The sequence below is a fragment of the Delphinus delphis genome, chromosome 6 (assembly GCF_949987515.2).
Source record: "Delphinus delphis chromosome 6, mDelDel1.2, whole genome shotgun sequence".
NCBI classification, from domain to species: domain Eukaryota; kingdom Metazoa; phylum Chordata; class Mammalia; order Artiodactyla; family Delphinidae; genus Delphinus; species Delphinus delphis.
This window is the reverse complement of record NC_082688.1, coordinates 64,090,781-64,114,558: the sequence shown is the minus strand read 5'-3', so window position 1 is coordinate 64,114,558 and position 23,778 is coordinate 64,090,781. Positions and strand designations below refer to the sequence as shown.

The 23,778-nt window shown below is 38.2% G+C and overlaps 1 protein-coding gene across 1 annotated transcript in view; it reads left to right on the top strand.

Annotated features, from left to right (window-relative positions):
- FREM1 (FRAS1 related extracellular matrix 1) overlaps positions 1–23,778 on the top strand; it is a 153,315-nt gene that overhangs the window by 10,492 nt on the left and 119,045 nt on the right. Inside the window, exons 5-7 of the mRNA XM_060013462.1 lie at positions 3,755–4,078; positions 4,474–4,582; positions 22,864–22,995. Of these exons, the coding sequence (XP_059869445.1) occupies positions 3,755–4,078; positions 4,474–4,582; positions 22,864–22,995 (565 nt within the window). The remainder of the gene's footprint in view (positions 1–3,754; positions 4,079–4,473; positions 4,583–22,863; positions 22,996–23,778) is intronic.

Below are 23,778 nucleotides of genomic sequence, written 5' to 3'. Positions count from 1 at the left end.
GCCCTTTCTTTCCTTTGATCTCTTCCCATGGAAACGATGACAGAAAGTGAAATCAGCCTATATAAGAGATTTGACATGCTATTCTCTTAATTCATGTATGCTGTAACTTGTTTATTTGGGAAGCTGGGGTGACTGTGTACCTGCTGAAACAGCTCAGATTTTGTGCTGATTTAAGGTGATCTGAGATGACATTTGTGGAAGACCTCCGTCTTTCACAGGCTGACTTCTCACTAGGATTTCTCCTAACAGACCCAGTCAAATATTGAACATTATTACCACAGGAATTAATAAAACACGGAATGATAAGGAAATGAGTAAACAGGATTATAGAATTTTATAATTGAGATTTGGAAAAACCCTGAGGTAGTCTGGTCAAACTGATCAGGTGAATCACTTGGGGAGCTTTGAAAGAATAGATTTGAGTCTAACATTAACAGTTAAGAGCATGACTTTGGGCCCAGGTTGCCTGGGTTCAAATGTTAACTAGCTGTGTGACTTTGTACTTTATGCCTCATTTTAAAAATCTTAAAACGGGCATAGTCGTACTTACTTCTTATTGAGAGGATTAAATGAGATAATGCTTACAAAGCACTTGGCACAAAGTTGGACACGTAATAACCTCTCTACATATTTTGCTAGTGAAAAAACTGATCATCAGCCAGGTTTGGAAGTAATTGGCTTAGCCCAAGCCCCTTGTTTTATAGTGGTAGCCAGAGAAATCATGAACCTCGCGAACCTTGACTCTACATGCCTGGCTGAGTCAAGACTAAACCCTACGTCTCTTAACGACTAGTATGTGTCTTCTGTTCGTTTTGACGTCAAACTCCTTTCCCTTTTAATGCTTTTTTGTATCTGTAAAAAAAAATTAGAGCCATTTTTCTTCCTAATTGATTTTTCTTCTTTTTCCTCTGTATATTGATAAAGGGTTTTATGTTTTCAGATCAGTTTTGTTAGGAGTTTCCCCTTTAAAATAACCTCCTGTATTATTTAGAATTAACCTATTCCATAGTCAATTTGGCATGTCACAAACAGATATAAAAGTAATATACTCAACAGCAGAGGATTTTTTTTTTAAAAGCACAGAAAGAAAAATAAGAAAACAAAACTAGGGGTATTTCCACCATTTTTATATATATACACCCTTACACACACATACACAAACACACATACAGAGTGAGTGGGGAGGCATGCACACCAGAGTTAGTTTATGGAACTGAATTTATACTGTATTTGAAGTTTTGTATCTTGCTATTTTTTAATTTTTATGCTGGTATAGTCCTTCCTCATCAAGTGACTAAATGACTGTTCACCCGTAATTTCTTATAGATTTAAAAACATTTTCCTGTTTATATTTGCCTTTTTATTCTGCCTGAAATGAATTTTATCATATTTTGAAACACAGAACAGTTTTTTCCAAGTAGCCAAAATTTTCAACACTGTTGAATAATGGACATGTTTTTAGATGAGTCTTCTATTGTATAGAAAGATATTATGTGTCTATTTCAAGGCTAGCTCTTTTGTTCCTTAGATTTGCCTACCTATTCTTGTGCCAGTACCATATTATTCTAAATATAAAAGGTCTATAATAGACTTTAACATTTTACAGGCAAGTCCTTCCTCATAGACGTGAGTCCTTCCTCTTCAAAATTTTCTTATTCATTCTCACCTATTCTTAGTTCTAGGCAAGTAATTAAATATTTATGTTAGTTTTTTAAAAAAGCCCCTAAATATTTTTTATCAGGATTGGATTAAAACTGTAAATTATTTTGGGAAGAATTAGAATATTGGAACATTTCCATATTGAGTTGTCTCATCCAGACAAAAGTTATCTAACTTCATCGAGGCAAATGATATTTTATATGTTTCTGTAAAGTTTGTAGTTTTCTTCATGTCAGTTGTGCACACGTAAGTCCAGTCCTAGACAATTTGTTTTTGTAAAATTATTATGACTAGTCTTTTCCTCCACTATTTCTTCTCATTGGTTACCGATGATAGATAGGAGAGCTATTTCTTAGACTAATCTTCTTTTGTCTGGCTTCATTCTTGAATTCAATTATTCTAAAAATTTTTCAATTCTTTGGGCATTTAAAGACCATAATTACATCTTTCACTAATGATGATAATTTTTTCCTTTCTTTTTCAATAATTATTCCTCTTTTTTCTACTCTTTTTTCCACTGGTTTGGCCAGAATAGTATTAAATATAGTGATGCTTATAAGAATCTTTGTCTTGTACATTTTATCACTGTCAACTGCCCACACTGTCCTTTTTAATGTTTCTTGCCTTGAATTCATTTCTCTTTGAAATTCTTGTGGTTACAACTGCAAACTTTACATGATAAGTTAGGATCATCCTTTTACTTTTAATCTTTGTATATAATTTTAAGTGCCTCTCTGGTAAGGTAGATATAATTGGATATTTAAATTTCAGAATATTTGTCTTGAACAAGAGAATATAGGCTATATTTCTATAATAATGGATATCTGTGGGTTTTTTTCTATCATCTTGTTTTCTGCTTTCTTGCTAGTTAAAAGCAATTATCTTGCACTCTAGTTTATATTTTCTTAGCCTTTATCTTTACTTATTTGAAAAATCTTTATCCCACTTTAAAATTTATTTCTAAATTTAAAAAATTCTTTAACCTATATTTTTAACATTTAAAGTAAAAAATGAAGTCTTTTGCATCCTTCCTATATATTATGAGGATTGATCCTATCTATCTCACTGCAGTTACTCACCAGCAGGCTTGGTTAATATAATCTGCAACTTTAGTTCCAGTTTATCATTTTTATACCTTATGATTGCTTGCATCATCTTTTATTTCAAGTACACTTTTTTGACATTTGTATCCATTTTGTTAGTATGTTTCAAATAACATTTATTTAGGCTTAACTCTAGGTTTAATTGGTCTTATTGTTCGGCACCAGTCCTTTCATACTGTAATTTCCCCATTCTTGTTTAAATTGTAAATCTTCAAATGTTTTTCAATGGCTCGTGAAGACTAAATAGTGTGAACTCTGTGCTGTCTCAGCATATCACTCCTTTGTCTTTATAAATCACGCAGTGAGAAGGGGGTGGGGTTGTCTTCTTCTGTTTCTCTCTTTCTTTGAGCCTTGCTGACTAGTTTCTGAATTTCCAGGCCGGGGGGTGGGTGGTTTGGAGAAGTTTGGAGAGAGAGATCTTATTGGACCAGGCACTGATGGAATATGACTTCATGTTCTCTGAGTCTGGCAGATGTTTCAAGCTGCTTCTTAGTCTCGGGGCAATTTCATGGTTCCTCTGGAGATCCCCCATTGCGAAGGCCTCTCATCTTGGGAGAGTACATTTCTAGCCTTACTGGTCAATTGCAGTTCCTTTCGACACTCCTAGGATATGATTTCCACTTCCAGGTTCTTTCTGCTCAGATTCTTTGGCTTCTCACAGAGGCACCCTAAAGGTCAGGGTCCAGGATGACCCTAGACCAACACTCTGTCCCACTTGGTCCACATCTGAGAACACTTGTTTATTCCTTCCTGCCGCAAACAAGGACTAGAGACTGATCCCAGCACAGATACCATTATTCTTCTGCCTCTGGCCACTGAGCTTCCTGAGGTACGAGCCCAGCATTAGTTCTCTGTGTGCCCCACCAGTAAAAGACACATACTCAGGCTGGCGTGAAGGAAATAGGAGTGTGTTAAATATCATACTATTTACCCTGATTTTATAGCATCATTTATATTGTTTCCCCCTTCATCTTTTCTTTCTCCTTCAAAAGTCAGAGAGTGTGTGGTTACCCGTCTATATCAGAGCTGGCATCCCTAATCAGATTCCAAGGGCTGCATTCATGGCCATGTTTATTCTGGAAGTGGATCAGTTCATCCTGACCTCTTTGACTACATCAGTTCTGGACTGTGAAGAGGATGAGACCCCCAAACCCTTGCTGGTGTTCAACATTACTAAAGCCCCGCGCCAAGGCTATGTGACTCACCTGTGGGATCACACCAGACCGGTGTCCTCCTTCACCTGGAAAGACCTAAGTGACATGCAAATTGCCTATCAGCCACCAAAAAGCAGCCATTCTGAGAGGAGACATTATGAGGTAAGGAAGAGAGACAAAGCTGCTAGCCTATTTGGTATTCATAGAGTCATTGAAGAGGCTCCGCCAGTGGAGAACCACTGCTTTGAGAGAGGCTCTAGTGGTCTGATGCTGGACTGACATAGTCTTCCGAGCAAATGCAGGGAAACATGTCTAGCATATTTGCTTATTTGGGGTTAAGAACTTCTTTCACAGAGAGGAAAAGTTAAAAATACTGATAAACTAAGGAACAAGACCTACAGCCTGAAAAAGTGAGATTAGGTTGTCAAAAATGAGATCAGGCAACAGCAGAAACCTGAATCAGTTTTGCCTCCATCTGTGGTGTATAGCCCAGAAATAATGGTATTTTATATTATAAATGGTCAATGTGTGGTTCATATGCAATTGTTTGTTTACAGGTGGAGTTGGAAGTATATGACTTCTTCTTTGAAAGGAGTGCACCTATTACCGTCCACATCTCCATCAGAACAGCAGACACAAATGCCCCGAGAGTGTCCTGGAACACAGGTAAAGTGCAATATAGGAGTCAAGCAACATAGCCTTGAAGGGAAGACAAGAAAGTGTATGGGTCAGGAAAAAAAGGTAGCTTTATTCCCATCTTACACATGAGGCAACTGAAACCAGACAGGTTAAGGGTATCAGATAGTTATCTTTTTGGTTTTGTTTTTCCTGCTGTCAGGGTGAGAAATTTAAATCCAGGATTCTTGTGTCCTGAAACTAAGTTCTTTCCTTTAGACGAGATAAGCCAAAGATCCCTTTCCTCTGATTGAGGCAAAAAAGTGACCATTTGTGATATTGAGCATAGCTGGACTGGGAGAGAAAAGGTCTCCAACTCAAAATTGTTCAGAAGCATCGAAGGAAGGCGTAGACTGTAATCCATTGTCTTATTGTTAAGTTGGGTTGCATGGAAATGAAAATGCATAAATAAGAGTTTAAACTGCTTTGTTTTATTATTTTAAATTGTGTAACTGACTTACAATTTTCTATTAGTTTCAGGTGTACAACATAGTGATTCAATATTTTTATATATTATACTCCATTTAAAGTTATTATAAAGTATTGGCTGTATTCCCTAGGCTGTACAATATATTCTTGTACCTTATTTATTTTACACATAGTAGTTTGTACCTCTTAATCCCCTCTCCCTATCTTGCCCCTCCCTGCTTCCCTTTCCCCACTGGTAACCCATAGTTCTGTATATCTGTGAGTCTGTTTCTGTTTTTTTTCATATTCATTTATTTTTTAGACTCCACATATAAGTGATATATTGTCTCTGTGACTTATTTCACTAAGCACAATATGCTCTAAGTCCATCCACGTTGTGGCAAATGTCAGAATCTCATTCTTTATTATGGCTGAGTAATATTCCATTGTATACATAAACCACATCTTCTTTACCCATTCATCTATTAATGGACACTTGGGTTGCTTTCATATAGTGGCTATTGTAAATAATGTTGCTATGAACATTGGGGCACATGTATCTCTTCCAATTAGCATTTTTGTTTTATTCAGGTATACCCAAGTAGTGTGATTGCTGGGTCACATGGCAGTTTTATTTTTTAGTGTTTTGAGAAACCTCCATACTGTTTTCCTCGGTGGCTGCACCAATTTACATTCCCACCAACAGTGTACGAGTGTTCTCTTTTCGCCACATCCTTGCCAACATTTGTTATTTGCATTGTTTTTGAATGATAGTCATTCTGACAGGTGTGAAGTGATATATCGTTGGGGTTTTGATGTGTATTTCTCTGATGACTAGCAATGTTGAGCATCTTTTTATGTGCCTGATTGCCATCTGTATGTCTTCTTGGGAAAAATGTTAATTCAAGTCTTCTGACGATTTTTTTTTAACATCTTTATTGGAATATAATTGCTTTACAATAGTGTGTTAGTTTCTGCTTTATAACAAAGTGAATCAGTTATACATATACATATATCCCCATATCTCTTCCCTCTTGCGTCTCCCTCCCTCCCAATCCCACCCCTCTAGGAGGTCACAAAGCAGCGAGCTGATTTCCCTGTGCTATGCGGCTGATTCCCACTAGCTATCTGTTTTACATTTGGTAGTGTATATATGTCCATGCCACTCTCTCACTTTCTCCCAGCTTACCCTTCCCCCACCCCGTATCCTCAAGTGCATTCTCTAGTAGGTCTGCCTCTTTATTCCTATCTTGCCCCTAGGTTCTTCATGACCTTTTTTTTTTTTTTTTTTTTTTAGATTCCATATATATGTGTTAGCATACGGTATTTGTTTTTCTCTTTCTGACTTACTTCGCTCTGTACGATGGCTGAGTAATATTCCATTGTATATATGTGCCACATATTCTTTATCCATTTGTCTGTCGATGGGCGTTTAGGTTGCTTCCATGTCCTGGCTATTGTAAATAGAGCTGCAATGAACATTGTGGTACATGACTCTTTTTGAATTATGGTTTTCTCAGGGTATATGCCCAGTAGTGGGATTGCTGGGTCATATGGTAGTTCTGTTTTTAGTTTTTTAAGGAACCTCCATACTGTTGTCCATAGTGGCTGTATCAATTTACATTCCCACCAACAGTGCAGGAGGATTCCCTTTTCTCCACACCCTCTCCACCATTTATTGTTTGTAGATTTTTGGATGATGGCCATTCTGACTGGTGTGAGATGATATCTTATTGTAGTTTTGATTTGCATTTCTCTAATGATTAATGATGTTGAGCATTCTTTCATGTGTTTGTTGGCAATCTGTATATCTTCTTTGGAAAAATGTCTATTTAAGTCTTCTGCCCATTTTTGGATTGGGTTGTTTGTTTTTGTGATATTGAGCTGCATGAGCTGCTTGTAAATTTTGGAGATTAATCCTTTGTCAGTTACTTCATTTGCAAATATTTTCTCCCATTCTGAGGATTGTCTTTTAGTCTTTTTTATGGTTTCCTTTGCTGTGGAAAGGTTTTAAGTTTCATTAGGTCCCATTTGTTTATTTTTGTTTTTATTTCCATTTCTCTAGGAGGTGGGTCAAAAAGGATCTTGCTGTGATTTATGTCATAGAGTGTTCTGCCTATATTTTCCTCTAAGAGTTTCATATTGTGTGGCCTTACATTTAGGTCTTTAATCCATTTTGAGCTTATTTTTGTGTATGGTGTTAGTGAATGTTCTAATTTCATTCTTTTTCATGTAGCTGTCCAGTTTTCCCAGCACCACTTATTGAAGAGGCTGTCTTTTCTCCACTGTATATTCTTGCCTCTTTTATCAAAGACAAGATGACCATATGTGCGTGGGTTTATCTCTGGGCTTTCTATCCTGTTCCATTGATGTATATTTCTGTTTCTGTGCCAGTACCATACTGTCTTGATTAGGGTAGGTTTGTAGTATAGTCTGAAGTCAGGAAGACTGATTCCTCCAGCTCAGTTTTTCTTTCTCAAGATTGCTTTGGCTATTCGGGGTCTTTTGTGTTTCCATACAAATTGTGAAATTTTTTGTTCTAGTTCTGTGAAAAATGCCAGTGGTAGTTTGATAGGGATTGCATTGCATCTGTAGATTGCTTTGGGTAGTATAGTCATTTTCACAATGTTGATTCTTCCAATCTAAGAACATGGTATATCTCTCCATCTGTTTGTATCATCTTTAATTTCTTTCATCAGTGTCTTATACTTTTCTGCATACAGGTCTGTTGTCTCCTTAGGTAGGTTTATTCCTAGATATTTTATTCTTTTTGTTGCAATGGTAAATGGGAGTGTTTTCTTAATTTCACTTTCAGATTTTTCATTAGTGTATAAGAATGCAAGAGATTTCTGTGCATTAATTTTGTATCCTGCTGCTTTACCAAATTCATTGATTAGCATTAGTAGTTTTCTGGTAGCATCTTTATGATTCTCTATGTATAGTTTTGTGTCATCTGCAGTGAGAGCTTAACTTCTTCTTTTCCAATTTGGATTCCTTTTTTTTCTTTTTCTTCTTTGATTGCTGTGGCTGAGACTTCTAAAACTATGTTGAATAATAATGGTGAGAGTGGGCAACCTTGTCTTGCTCCTGATCTTAGTGGAAATGATTTCAGTTTTTCACCATTGAGGATGATGTTGGCTGTGGGTTTGTCATATATGGCCTTTATTATGTTGAGGAAAGTTCCCTCTATGCCTAGTTTCTGCAGGGTTTTTATCATAAATGGGTGTTGAATTTTGTCAAAAGCTTTCTCTGCATCTATTGAGATGATCAGATGGTTTTTCTCTGTCAATTTGCTAATATGGTGTATCACATTGATTGATAGGGGTATATTGAAGAATCCTTGCATTCCTGGGATAAACCCCACTTGATCATGGTGTATGATCCTTTTAATGTGCTGTTGGATTCTATTTGCTAGTATTTTGTTGAGGATTTTTGCATCTATGTTCATCAGTGATACTGGCCTGTACTTTTCTTTCTTTGTGACATCTTTGTCTGGTTTTGGTATCAGGGTGATGGTGGCCTCGTAGAATGAGTTTGGGAGTGTTCCTCCCTCTGCTATATTGTGGAAGAGTTTGAGAAGGATGGTTGTTAGCTCTTCTCTAAATATTTGATAGAATTCGCCTGTGAAGCCATCTGGTCCTGGGCTTTGTTTGTTGGAAGATTTTAATCACAGTTTCAATTTCAGCACTTGTGATTGGTCTGTTTATATTTTCTGTTTCTTCCTGGTTCAGTTTCTTAAGGTTGTACACTTCTAAGCATTTGTCCATTTTTTCCTGGTTGTCCATTTTATTGGCATATAGTTGCTTGCAGTAATCTCTCATGATCCTTTGTATTTCTGCAGTGTCAGTTGTTACTTCTCCTTTTTCATTTCTAATTTGTTGATTTTGAGTCTTCTCCCTTTTATTCTTGATGAGTCTGGCTAATGGTTTATCAATTTTGTTTATTTTCTCAAAGAACCAACTTTTAGTTTTGTTGATCTTTGCTATCATTTCCTTCATTTCTTTTTCATTTATTTCTGATCTGATCTTTATGATTTCTTTCCTTCTGCTAACTTTGGGGTTTTTTGTTCTTCTTTCTCTAATTGGTTTAGGTGTAAGTTTAGATTGTTTATTTGAGATTTTTCTTGTTTCTTAAGGTAGGATTGTATTGCTATAATCTTCCCTGTTAGAACTGCTTTTGCTGCATCCCATAGGTTTTGGGTCATCGTGTTTTCATTGTCATTAGTTTCTAGGTATTTTTTGATTTCCTCTTTGATTTCTTCAGTGATCTCTTGGTTATTAAGCAGTGTATTGTTTAGCCTCCATGTGTTTGTATTTTTTTTACAGAGTTTTTCCTATAATTGATATCTAGTCTCATTTCAATTTTCTTAAATTTACCAAGGCTTGATTTGTGACCCAAGATATGATCTATCCTGGGAAATGTTCCATGAGCACTTGAGAAGAAAGTGTATTCTGTTGTTTTGGGATGGTATGTCCTGTAAATATCAACTAAGTCCATCTTGTTTAATGTATCATTTAAAGCTTGTGTTTCCTTATTTATTTTCATTTTGGATGACCTGTCCATTGCTGAAAGTGGGCAGTTAAAGTCCCGTACTATGATTGTGTTACTGTCCATTTCCCCTTTTATGGCTGTTAGTATTTGCCTTATGTATTGATGTGCTCCTGTGTTGGGTGCATCAATATGTACAATTATTATTTCTTCTTCTTGGATTGATCCCTTGATCATTATGGAGTGTCCTTCTTTACTTCTTGTAATAGTCGTTGTTTTAAAGTCTATTTTGTCTGATATGAGAATTGCTACTCCAGCTTTTGATTTCCATTTGCATGGAATATCTTTTTCCCTCCCCTCACTTTCAGTCTGTATGTGTCCCTAGGTCTGAAGTGGGTCTTTTGTAGACAGCATATATATGGGTCTTGTTTGTGTATCCATTCAGCCAGTCAGTGTCTTTAGTTGGAGCATTTAATCCATTTACATTTAAGGTAATTATCGATACATATGTTCCTATTACAATTTTCTTAATTGTTTGGGTTTGGTATTGTAGGTCTTTTCCTTCTCTTGTGTTTCCTGCCTAGAGAAGTTCCTTTAGCATTTGTTGTAAAGCTGGTTTGGTGGTGCTGAATTCTCTTAGCTTTTGCTTGTCTGTAAAGAGATCCTTGTTGGGTAGAGTAATCTTGGTTTTAGGTTTTTCCCCTTCATCACTTTAAATATGTCCTGCCACTCCCTTCTGGCTTGCAGAATTTCTGCTGAAAGATCAGCTGTTAACCTTATGGGGATTCCCTTGTGTGTTATTTGTTGTTTTTCCCTTGCTGCTTTTAATATCTTTTCTTTGTATTTAATTTTTGATAGTTTGATTAGTTTAAGTCTTGGTGTGTTTCTCTTTGGATTTATCCTGTATGGGACTCTCCATGCTTCCTGGGCTTGATTAACTATTTCCTTTCCCATATTAGGGAAGTTTTCAACTATAATCTCTTCAAATATTTTCTCAGTCCCTTTCTTTTTCTCTTCTTCTCTGGGACCCCTATAATTCGAATGTTGGTGTGTTTAATGTTGTTGCAGAGGTCTCTTGAGACTGTCCTCAATTCTTTCCATTCTTTTTTCTTTATTGTGCTCTGCAGTAGTGATTTCCACTATTTTATCTTCCAGGTCACGTATCTGTTCTTCTGCCTCAGTTTTTCTGCTATTGATCCCTTCTAGAGAATTTTAATTTCATTTATTGTGTTGTTCATCACCATTTGTTTGGTCTTTAGTTCTTCTAGGTCCTTGTTAAATGTTTCTTTTATTTTCTCCATTCTATTTCCAGTATTTTGGATCATCTTTACTATCATTATTCTGAATTCTTTTTCAGGTAGACTGCCTATTTCCTCTTCATTTGTTTGGTCTGGTGGGTTTTTACCTTGCTCCTTCATCTGCTGTGTGTTTCTCTGTCTTCTCATTTTGCTTAACTTACTGTGTTTGGGGTCTCCTGTTCACAGGCTGCAGGTTCGTAGTTCCTGTTGTTTTTGGCGTCTGCCCACAGTAGCTAAGGTTGGTTTAGTGGGTTGTGTAGGCTTCCTGGTGGAGGGAACTAGTGCCTGTGTTCTGGTGGATGAGGCTAGATCTTGTCTTTCTGGTAGGCAGGTCCTTGTCTGGTGGTTTGTTTTGGGGTGTCTGTGGCCTTTTTATGATTTTAGGCAGCCTCTCTGCTAATGGGTGGCGTTGTGTTCCTGTCTTGCTAGTTGTTGGGCGTAGGGTGTCCAGCACTGTAGGTTGCTGGTCGTTGAGTGGAGTTGGGTCTTTGCGTTGAGATGGAGATCTCTGGGAGATTTTCGCCGTTTGATATTATGTGGAGCTAGGAGGTCTCTTGTGGACCAATATCCTGAACTTGGCTCTCCCTTCTGTGAGGCACAGCCCTGACGGCTGGCTGGAGCACCAAGAGCCTGTCATCCACACGGTTCAGAATAAAAGGGAAGAAAATAAAAGAAAGAAAGAAAAAATAAAATAAAGTTATTAAAATAAAAGTTATTATTAAAAAAATTTTTTTAAGTATTAAAAGGGAAGGTAGATTGCAACCAAACCAAAAAACAAATCCACCAATGATAACAAGCACTGAAAACTATACCAAAAAAAAGGGAAAAAAAAGGACCAACAGAACCCTAGGACAAACGGTAAAAGCAAAGCTATGCAGACAAAATCACATGCAGAAACATATACATACAAACTCACAAAAATAGAAAAAGGGAAAAAATATATATATATTGTTGCTCCCAAAGTCCACCTCCTCAATTTGGGATGATTCGTTGTCTGTTCAGGTATTCCACAGATGCAGGGTACATCAAGTTGATTGTGGAGATTTAATCCGCTGCTCCTGAGGCTGCTGGGAGAAATTTCCCTTTCTCTTCTTTTTTGCACAGCTCTTGGGGTTCAGCTTTGGATTGGGACCCGCCTCTGTGTGTAGGTTGCCTGAGGGCGTCTGTTCTTCGCTCAGACAGGACGGGGTTAAAGGAGCAGCTGATTTGGGGGCTCTGGCTCACTCAGGCCGGGGGGAGGGAGGGGCACGGATGCAGGGTGAGCCTGTGGCGGCAAAGGCCGGTGTGACGTTGCACCACCCGGAAGCGCGCCGTGCGTTCTCCCAGGGAAGTTGTCCCTGGATCACGGGACCCTGGCAGTGGCGGGCTGCACAGGCTCCCAGGAGGGGAGGTGTGGATGGTGACCTGTGCTCGCACACAGACTTCTTGGTGGCGGCGGCAGCAGCCTTAGCGTCTCATCCCCGTCTCTGGGGTCCGCGCTTTTAGCCGCGGCTCGCGCCCGTCTCTGGGACTCTTTTAAGCGGCGCTCTGAATCCCCTCTCCTCGCACACCAGGAAACAAAGAGGCAAGAAAAAGTCTCTTGCCTCTTCAGCAGGTTCAGACTTTCTCCCGGACTCCCTCCCGGCCAGCTGTGGGGCACTAGCCCACTTCAGGCTGTGTTCACGCTGCCAACTCCAGTCCTCTCCCTGGGATCCGACTGAAGCCCGAGCCTCAGTTCCCAGCCCCGCCCGCCCCGGCGAGTGAGCAGACAAGCCTCTCTGTCTGGTGAGTTCTGGTCAGCACCGATCCTCTGTGCGGGAATATCACCGCTTTGCCCTCCGCACCCCTGTTGCTGTGCTCTCCTCCGTGGCTCCGAAGCTTCCCCCCTCCGCCACCCGCAGTCTCCACCCGCGAAGGGGCTTCCTAGTGTGTGGAAACATTTCCTCCTTCACAGCTCCCTCCCACTGGTGCGGGTCCCGTCCCTATTCTTTTGTCTCTGTTTTTCCTTTTGCCCTACCCAGGTACGTGGGGAGTTTCTGCCTTTTGGGAGGTCCGAGGTCTTCTGCCAGCGTTCAGCAGGTGTGCTGTGGAGTTGTTCCATATGTAGATGTATTTCTGATGTATCTTTGGGGAGGAAGGTGATCTCCACGTCTTACTCTTCCTCCATCTTGAAGCTCCTCTTTCTGACCATTTTAAAATCAGATTGTTTGGTTTTCTGCTGTTGAGTTGTGTGAGCTGTTTATATATTTGGATATTCAGTAAGTTGTCTTTTCATTTTGTTGATGGTTTCCTTTGCTGTGCAAAAGCTTTTATGTTTGATTAGATATCATTTGTTTATTTTTGCTTTTGTATCTGTTGCCTTAGGAGAAAGAGCCAAAACAATATTGCTATGATTTATGTCAAAGAGTGTTCTGCTATGTTTCCTTCTAGGAGCTTTATGGTTTCCAGTCTTACATTTAGGTCTTTAATCCATTCTGAGTTAATTTTTGTATATGACATGAGATATTGTTATAATTTCATTCTCTTACGTGTAGGGGCCTGGTTTACTGCAGGACTTTGCCTGAATTGAGCCAGTGGTATAGGGAACTGTTACTGTTCCTTCAATCTCTAGACTGACTTACTTTATAGACCCAGAGCCCTTTGAAAAGGAGGCAGGCACACCTGAGGAAGACACTTCAGTAATATCACAAACATATAAGGGGACTCCCCTTCCCCAGTGGGACCTGTAGACATTTTTCATGGTCACTGCACACTGAGACTAGGCAACTACCTCAAACTTCTAGGAATTATTGAACAGTGACTTTGCAACAACACTGGTACCTGGGGACACAGGATGCCATTGTAGTGGGAGTTCACAGAGTCTGCGTTTAGGAGATAAATGGATTTTTAACCAGGATATCTCTCAGCGGTCTCAGTGGAACCCTGATTATCACTCATGGTTTATTTTGTAGTTTCTGTGTGGTAGTTTAAATAGCGACCCTCAGCAGATAGTAGAATCCTCACTTTAGCTCCCAGACTCTTACAGTAAAGGCTATTATGGTCTAAAAGGCCAAAGGAAGCATGTGGTATTTCACTTGCCTAAAAAAATAATAAATCAAAAGCAATACTACATTCCTTGGGGGAACCTCAGGTATTAGAACCACCACCAAAGATGTGAAAAGAGTGGTGCAGTCTTACCACATCCTCATTTTTTATTTATTTATTTACTTACATTTCTTTTTTCAGAAAAATTTATTGCAGTATAGTTGATTTACAGTGTTGTGTTAGTTTCAGGTGTACAGCAAAATGACTCAGTTATACATATATTCATTCTTTTTCAGGTTCTTTTCTCATATAGGTTAACACATAATATTGAGAAGAGTTCCCTGTGCTATATAGTAGGTCCTTGTTGGTTATCTATCTTATATATAGTAGTGTGTGTATGTTAATCCCAAGTTCCTGATTTAATCTTTCCCCCCTTCTTTCTCCTTTGGTAACCATAAGTTTGTTTTCAATATCTGTAAGTCTGTTTCTGTTTTGTAAATAAGTTCATTCGTATCATTTTTAAAAATTAGATTCCACATGAGTGATATCACATGATATTTGTCTTTCTCTGTCTGACTTACTTCACTTAGTATGGTAATATCTAGGTCCATCCATGTTGCTGCAAATGGCATCATTTCATTCTTTTTTCTGGCTGAGTAATATCCATTGTATATACGTACCACATCTTCTTATCCAATCCTCTGTCAGTGGACATTTAGGTTACTTCCATGTCTTGGCTATTATAAGTAGTGTTGCAGTGAACATTGGGGTGCATGTACCTTTTCAGATTATGTTTTTCTCTCGATATATGCCCAGGTGTGGGATTGCTGGATCATATGGTAGTTCTATTTATAGTTTTTTAAGGAACCTCCATACTGTTCTCCATAGTGGTTGTACCAATTTACATTCCCACCAACAGTGCAAGAGGGTTCCCTTTTCCCCACACCCCCTCTAGCCTTTATTGTTTGTAAACTTTTTGATAACGGCCATTCTGACCAATGTGAGGTGATACATCATTGTAGTTCTGATTTGCATTTCTCTGATAATTAGTGATGATTTTCATGTGCCTATTGACCATCTTTATGTCTTCTTTGGAGAGGTGTCTATTTAGATCTAATGCCCAGTTTTTGATTGGGTTGTTTGTTTTTTGACATAGAGCTATGTGAGCTATTTGTATATTTTGTAGATTAATCCCTTGTCAGTCGCATCATTTGCAAATATTTTATCCCATTCTATGGGCTGTCTTTTCATTTTGTTGATGGCTTCCTTTGCTGTGCCTAAGCTTTTGAGTTTAATTAGGTCCCATTTGTTTTTGTTTTTATTCTTATTACTCTAGGAGGTGGATCAAAGAAGATATTGCTGTGATTTATGTCAAAGAGTATTCTGCCTGTGTTTTCCTCCAACTGTTTTATATTGTCCAGCCTTAAATTTAGGTCTTTGATCCATTTTGAGTTTATTTTTGTGTATGGTGTTAGAGAATGTCCTAATTTCATTCTTTTACATATAGCTGTCCAGTTTTCCCAGCACCACTTCTTTTTTCCATTGTATATTCTTACCTCCTTTGTCATGGATTAATTGACCATAAGTGTGTGGGTTTATTTCTGGACTTCCTATTCTGTTCCATTGATCTATGTGTCTGTTTATGTGCCAGTGTCATACTGTTTTGATTACTATAGCTTTGTAGTATAGTCTGAAGTCAGGGGGCATGATACCTCCAGCTTTGTTCTTTTTTCTCAAGATTGCTTTGGCAATTCTGGGTCTTTTATGGTTTTATGTTAATTTTAGGATAATTTGTTCTAGTGTGAAAATGTCATGGGTGTTTTGATAGGGATTATGTTAAATCTGTAGATTGCTTTGAGTAGTATGGACATTTTAACAATATTAATTTTTCCAATTCATGAACATGGGCTATATTTCCATTTCTTTGTATCATCTTCAATTTCTTTCAGCTTTCTGTAGTTTTCAGAGTACAGGTCTTTCACCTTCTTCGTTAAGTTTATTCCTAGGTATCTTATTCTTTTTGATACAGTTTTAAAAAGGATTGTTTTCTCTTTATGATTGTTATTATTAGCTTATAGAAAAGCAACAGATTTCTGTATATTAATCTTGTATCCTGCAACTTTACCGAGTTCACTTATTAGTTCTAATAGTTTTTTGGTGGAGGCTTTAAGGTTTTCTATATATAGTATCATGTCATCTGCAAATAGTGACAGTTTTTTTGTTTGTTTTTTTGTGGTACGTGGGCCTCTCACTGCTGTGGCCTCTCCCGTTGCGGAGCACAGGCTCTGGACGTGCAGGCTCAGCGGCCATGGCTCACGGGCCCAGCCGCTCCGCATCATGTGGGATCTTCCCGGACTGGGGCACGAACCCGTGTCCCTTGCATCGGCAGGCACACTCTCAACCACTGCACCACCAGGGAAGCCCAATAGTGACAATTTTACTTCTTCCCTTCCAGTTGGATGCCTTTTATTTCTTTTTCTTGTCTGGATGCTGTGGCTAGGACTTTCATTACTGTGTTAAATAGAAGTAGAGAGAGTGGTCATCCTTGTTTTGTTCCTGAGTTTAGCAAGAAGCCTTTCAGCTTTTCGCTGTTTAGTATGATGTTAGCTGTGGATGTGTCATAAATGGCCTTTATTATGTTGACATATGTTCCCTCTATGCCAACTTTGATGAGAATTTTCGTCATGAAAAGGTGTTGAATTTTATCAGATCCTTTTTTTGCACTTATTGAGATGATCATGGGATTTTTACCTTCCTTTTGTTAATGTGGTGTATCGTATTGATTGATTTGTGGATCTTGAACCATCCTCGCTTACCTGAAATAAATGCTACTTGATAATGTTGTATGATCCTTTTAATATATTGTTGATTTGGGTTTGCTAATATTTTGTTGAGGAATTTTGCTTCTATATTCATCAGAGATATTGGCTGGTAATTTTGTCTAGTTTTGGTATCAGATTCATGGTGGCCTTGTAGAGTTAATTTGGGAGAGTTCTCTCTGTTTCAATTTTTTAGAAATAGTTTGAGAAAGATAGGTATTAGCTGTTTTTTTATATATATTTGGGAGAATTACCCAGTGAAGCTGTCAATCCTGGGCTTTTGTTTTCTGGCAGTTTTTTTTTATTGTTTAAAAAAAAATTTTTTTTATTACTAATTCAGTTTCACTACTGGTGCACAATCTGTTCAGATTGTCTATTTCTTCCTGATCCAGTCTTGGAAGAGTGTATGTTTCTAGAAATTTATCCTTTTTCTCTAGGTTGTGTAATTTGTTCGCATATAACTGTTTGTATTATTCTCTTATGATTTTTTTCTCTGTGATATCAGTTATTTCTCCTCTTTCATTTCTTACTTTGTTTATTTGAGTCCTCTCTATTTTTCATGATGAACCTGGACACAGGATTATTGTTTTTGTTTAACCTTTCAAAAAAACAGATTTTGGTTCCATTGATTTTTTTTTCTGTTGTTTTTTTTTTTTTGGTCTCTATTTTTATTTATTTCCTCTTTGATCTTTATAATTTTCTTCCTTCTGCTGACTTTGGGCTTCCTTTGTTCTTCTCTTTCTGATTCCTTTAGGTAGTAGGGTAGGTTGTTTTTTAAGATTTTTCTTGTTTCTTAGGGTAGGCCTGTATTGCTATAAACTTCCCTCTTAGAACTGCTTTTTCTGTGTTACACAGATTTTGAAAAGTTGTGGGTTTATTTTTTTTTTCATTTTTCTCAAAGTATTTCCTAATTTCCTCTTTGATTTCTTCATTGACCCATTGGTTTTTTTAGTAGCATGTTTTTTAGTCTTTGTGTTTTTCTCATTTTTCTTCCTGCAATTGATTTCTGGTCATACCATTGTAGTTGGAAAAATGCTTGATATCATTTCTATCCTCCTAAATGTTCTGAGACTTGTTTTGTAGCCTACCATGTGATCTATCCTGGAAAACATTCTCTGTACACTTGAAAAGAATGTGTATTCTGCTGTTTTTGGATGAAATATCCTGTAGGTATCTGTTAAGTCCAACTGGTCTAAAGTGTCATTTAAGACTATTATTTCCTTGTTGACTTTATGTCTGGATGATCTGTCCATTGATGTAAGTGAGGTGTTAAATTCCCCTAATATTACTGTATCATTGTCAATTTCTCTCTTGATGTCTGTTAATATTTGCTTTATATACTTAGTTGCCCCTATATTAGGCATATTTGTTAGCAAATGTTATATCCTTTTCTTCTGTTTATCCCTTTATCATTATATAATGCCCATTTTGTCTTTTGGCAAGACTTTGTTTCAAAGTCTATTTTGTCTGATATGGGTATGCCTACCCCCTGCTTTCTTGTCATTTCCATGAAGATCTTTTTTCCATCACCTCACTTTCAGTCTGTGTGTTTTTAGCTCTGAAGTGGACCGCTTGTAAGCAGCACATGGATGGATCTTGGGTTTTATTGTGTGTGTGTTTTTTTAATCCAATCAGCCATCCTATGTCTTTTCACTGAAACATTAAGTCCACTGGCATTTACAGTGATTATTGATAGGTATGTACTTATTGCCACTTCGTTACTTGTTTTCTGATTCTTTTTGTTGTTCCTCTCTGTTCTTTTCTTCTTTTAGTTGTTTCCCTTGTGTTTGATGATTTTCATTAGTGGTATGCTTGTGTTCCTTTACTATATATTTGCTTTTACTAGTGGGATTTTTCCTTTCCTACAGATTCTTACTTCTTGTTGTAGCCTGTTCTTTTCCACTTAGAGAAGAACCGTTAACATTTCTTTTAGAATTGGTTTAGTGTTGATGTACTCTTAGTTTTTGCTTATCTGAGAAGTTCTTTATCCCTCCTTCAATTCTGAATGATAATCTTGCTGGATAGAATATCCTAGGTTGTAGGTTTTTCCCCTTTCAGCACTTTAAATATATCATGCCACTTCCTTTTGGCCTGCAAAATTTCTTCAGAAAAATCCATTGGTAGCCTTATGGGGGTTCCCTTGTAGGTGATTCTTTGTTTTTCTTTTGCTACCTTTAGAATTCTCTTTTATCTTTAACTTTTGCCATTTTAATTATGATATGTTTTGGTGTGGTTCTCTGATTTCATCTTGTTTGGGATGCTCTATGCTTCCTGTACCTGGATATCAGTTTTCTTCTTCAGGTTTGGGAAGTTTTCAGCTATAATTCCATCAAATAAATTTTGACCCCTTTTTTTTCTCTCTTCTCCTTCTAGGACCCATGTAATGTGAATGTTATTACGTTTGATGTTGTTCCAACCGTCCCTTAAACTATTTTCATTTTTAAAAATTTGTTTCTCTTTTTGCTTATCTGATTGGATGTTTTCCATTATTCTATCTTCCAGAACACTATGTGTTCCTCTGTATCACTTAGTCTGTCATTAATTATTTCTAGTATGTTTTTCGTTTCAGTTATTGTATATTCAGTTTTGACTGTTTTTTTTCATATTTTCTAGTTCATCTATTCCCTAGTTAAGTTAACATTCTTATTACTAATCTTTAAACTCTTTTTCTGGTAATTAATTCATCTCTGTTTCACTGGTTGGTTTTTCAGGTTTTTTTCCTTCTTTCGTTTGAAATAAAATCCTGTCTTCTTGTTTTGGTTAACTTTCTCTGTCTCTATAAAATTAGGTAAAAGTTACCTATCCTGGTCTTGAATGTGTGTCCTTGTGTGAGAGCATCCCTATACAGTCTGTGTGTTCCCAGTGGATTTCACAGGAGAGCTTGATCTGGTGTGAACATAAGTCATGTCTTTCCCCAGAGCATGCTGGCAGCTATCAACTTTGTAGGGGTTGGGGCTGGAGATGGAGGAGCTAGAGCCAGAGCCAGGTGTGAGTGGGAGCTTCTCCTCTGCTCAGTGGCCAACACGACCCTGGAGCTGGAGCGGAAACCCTGGGTTGGGCTCAAGCCAGCTCCCTCCCCCGCAACTGTGCACTCTCCTCAGCTGTGGCAGCCCTGATTCTAGTGGGGAACTGTGCCTCAGAGCAAGAGGGGTTGGAAAGGGTGCCTGGCATGGGCCAGGGCACGCACTGAGGCAGTTGTGGGAAACCAGCCAGAGTCCTGGGCAGTTTCAATCTGCTTTCTCTCTCTTGTCATGGGAGTGAGCGAGAATGTGTGTGTTCTTCATGAGCAGAGTCTAGATTTCTTACAGCCCTGTTGTCAGTCCTATTGGTTTTCAAACCTTCTAAGGGCACTCGTCCTCCCTCTGTTGGACCCCAGGGCTGGGGGACCCAGTATGTGGTTCAAGCCACTCCCCAGGGATATCTCCACCCTTGTAATCCCCCTCCTCTTCTGTGTCCCTTCCTAGGGGTGCAGGTCCCAACCTGATTGATTCTCTTCCTTTCCTACCCAACTCCATGTGGATCTTTCCTATAGCCTTGGTTGCATAAGGGTCTTTCTGTCAGTCTCCAGTCCATTTCCAGTGAGAATTGCTCCACATGTAGATGTATTTTTGATGCATTCACAGGGGTGGGAGGAGGACAGGAGGTGAATTCTGCATCTTCCTACTCTGCTATCTTGACCTCCTCCTGCTTTATTTCTTTTAAAAGAAGGCTTTGCACTGCCTCTCATTCCTGAGTAGATTTAAAATGCAATGTATATATTTAGATAAAATGTAAATGTGAAATGTAAATGAAGATTTTTTTTCCTTTCCCATTAATACCATCAAGAGCATTCAAAACATACTTATAAACAGTGTTGGTAGGTTCAGTTAACACAGAAAATATCTGTGTGATTTAAATACTCAGGTGGCAGCTTAAACTGATTACCTCTTGTGCTTGTGTGTGTGCTTGCACATGGGTAACATACCATGTGTGTGTATTTGTATGTATGTGAGTTTCAGTAGAGATGGACAACGTTGGTTGGGCATCCTTGATTTATAATCTGCCTCTCCGTACTACTCTACCTCTGTTTGAGGGATAATGAGAGAAAAGAATGAATTAGTGATCTAAAGCTTAGTAATAATCAAATATTAATTACATTATTGCTTGAGTGTAGAGACTTAATGGTCTGCATGTGTATGTGTGATCTGTGAAAACAGGTTTGTTAAGAGCTCCAAATCTGGTTTTGACTAGTTTGGACACCAGAATTCTTTTTTAAATGAAATTTTATTTATTATGAACTTAAGTTCATCATTGAAAACTTGGAAAGCACAATAAGTAGGATAAATAATAATGAGTTAATAGTAATGAATAAATGAATGAAATAATGATAATATTGATAATAAATAATGATAATATTGATAATTATCAATATTGATAATATTGATAATAAATAATGATAATATTGATAATAAATGAATGAAATGATGATAATAATAATGAGTGAATAAAATCACTCATTACTTCACCACAAAGACATAAACACCATTACTATCTTGCTGTATAAATTTCTAGTGTTCTCACTTGCTCCTCTCCTGTATCCCATGATGCCTTGTCCTGTGCTGTACTGTGCACTTTTGGCTTCAAAACCCTCATTACCAGTCGCAGAGGTTCTTTATATGTGCTTGTCCTCCCTCTCTCCCTCTTTCCCTGCTTCCCTTCCTTCTACCCATCCTTATTTCTCTCTCCCCCACTACCTCCTTCCTCCCTCCCTTCCTCCCTCCCTCCCTCCCTCCCTTCCTTCCTTCCTTCTTCCTTCCTTCCTTCCTTCCTTCCTTCCTTCCTTTCTTTCTCTCTTTCTTTCAATATGCCATATGTCTTAGCCCAGGTACCATAGCAAACAGCCCCTTAGGCAGATTACATGCACTAACGCTTTACTGAAAACTAGAGTAAGGGGAAGGGAAGTTGGGGGTTTGGGGGCAGCAAATAAAAAGGTGGTGTGACTGAGATGGTCATAAGTTTACAAGAAAATAAAGCTGATGTGCTCGATAGTGCTGATATCTCCAGTAGGAGATGAACCCACTCTGTGTGGGAAGAGTCAGGGGTGGGGTTGAGAAAGTGTGAACAAACACATGTCAGCTCCTTCCATCTCCTCTCTCACCCTGGTCAGTTTGCCTCACTGGATGTTAACTCCCCACATGCCTAGGTTGTGTTACCTGGCTCTTCTTAACAGCCACTGTACAAACTCCTTGAGTCCCATGGTGTGGGACCTGGCCATGGTCACAGGGAAGTTCACGCCAAAACCTCGTCTGGTGGGCAGTTGAGGGCAGCAACATCAGAAGATGAGGCAGTGGTGGCAGCCAGGGCTTTACAATGTGGGGACTGTGGGAAGCCTATTGGAGCTGCTGCAGCTAGAAAGCAGGCACATGGTCAGCATCAGGAGGAAGGGGAGCTGGGTAGATTTGAGGGGAAGCATTAACTGGGTCCACCAGTGCACTGTCTTTAAATTTCATCACCCTGCTTCTTTAAAAGGCTTTGCTCCTTTTCGAGAGTCTCTTCAGTCTGTTGGCCCCCAGCTCTACTGGCTAATGGGAATGGTTGACGATGCTGCCTGTCTCTAACGGCAGTGTTCAGTCTGGAATCTGTATTCTTGCTCTGAGCAGCACGCATTCTCTCCCCATATTCCCTCCAGCGTGCTGGGTCCAAGGAGAAGGTTTTATTTTTAATTTCTTTAGTTACAAAAGTCCCTTCCTTATTAGAGTCTAGATTAAAACACAGCCCTCATTATAAAGTGTCAGACCTTTCCTGTCTGACATCATTAAATATTCCCTAGCACAGTAACTCTGTATTTGTGTATTTAACCACTTGAATTCTCTATCCCGTGGGACACTTATGCTCTTATAATTTATGTGTAAAAGTACTTCTGACTCTTGCCCACTTAAAATATGTGAATGCAGCCTTTGAAAAATTCCTTGTGGACCTTTTTGAACTAGAGACCACTGTGAGCATAACATCTGTTATTTCCTTCTAATATTTATTTTTGGCACCATCATGCCCCTAAAGGATATGTCATAAGGAACCAGTTGTCAGGTTGGAGTGAATAGTCCTAATAGTAAAAATATTACTTAAAATAAACACTAAATTCCAGTTTCTCGAGAAGCTTTTGAAGATACAGTTTTTACCTAGTTTTGTGAGTGAAAATTCTTTAATCTTGTCTTAAAGTAGGCATCTTGGCATGTCATAGAACTTTCCAGGACACTTTTTGTGCTTTCTCTTGTAGGTCTGAATCTCCTAGAGGGACAGTCTCGGGCCATCACTTGGGAACAGTTTCAGATTGTTGACAATGATGACATTAATGCTGTCCAGGTAGTCATTGTGGATGGCCTGCAGCATGGACAGCTTACTCTGAGAGGTGAGTGAACAAACTTTGTAACTTAGAAAAAAACCCAAGAAGTATTTTCTCCAAAAGCAAATCATATTTAACAGGATATGTGTAGTATCTCTTGGGCTTCATTTCTAAATGAATTATCATAATCACCAGATCCAGAGATCTTGAAACCATTGGCTTTTGTATTAGGATGCTCAAATCAATGGATGACATTTTATGAATGGACTTTTGTACTTGAGTCATTGTTTAAATCTCAGATTTGCTTTCTGGAGCCATGTAGGGCTCCTTCTAAATATACTCCTTAACTGGTTATCTTATCCCAGTTCAAAGACAAAATTTTTCATTTCTCTGCTTCAGAGAAATGCAGTGAAAAACAGAAAAACTTACGTTTTTTAATTAGTTAGTAATAATTATGCTATTATGTTATTAGTAGCAGTTGCTGTGGTTTAAAAGAAATGAATTTATAGTTATACGGATGGTAGTTAACAAGGTAATGGCCCTAATACAAATATCCATACTTAATGATAATATAGTCCATTCCTTGTAATGAGCTCAGAGGATTTAATTCTATTATCCTCTTAGTTTGCCAAATTGTAAAGTAGAAAGAGAGCTCTTATTTATCATTGTTTGTGATTAGGAAATTCTGAAAAAAATAAAATCAAAAATAAAATGATAAATTCTCTTGCCTAATCCCAAGACAATGGGAGTTTAGCTTAAGCTGGATGTATTAGTTAGGATGGATGTTCAGCTGCATGTAAGGAAAACACAACTACAGCAGCTTAAAAATTCAGGAGTCACTCTCTCCTT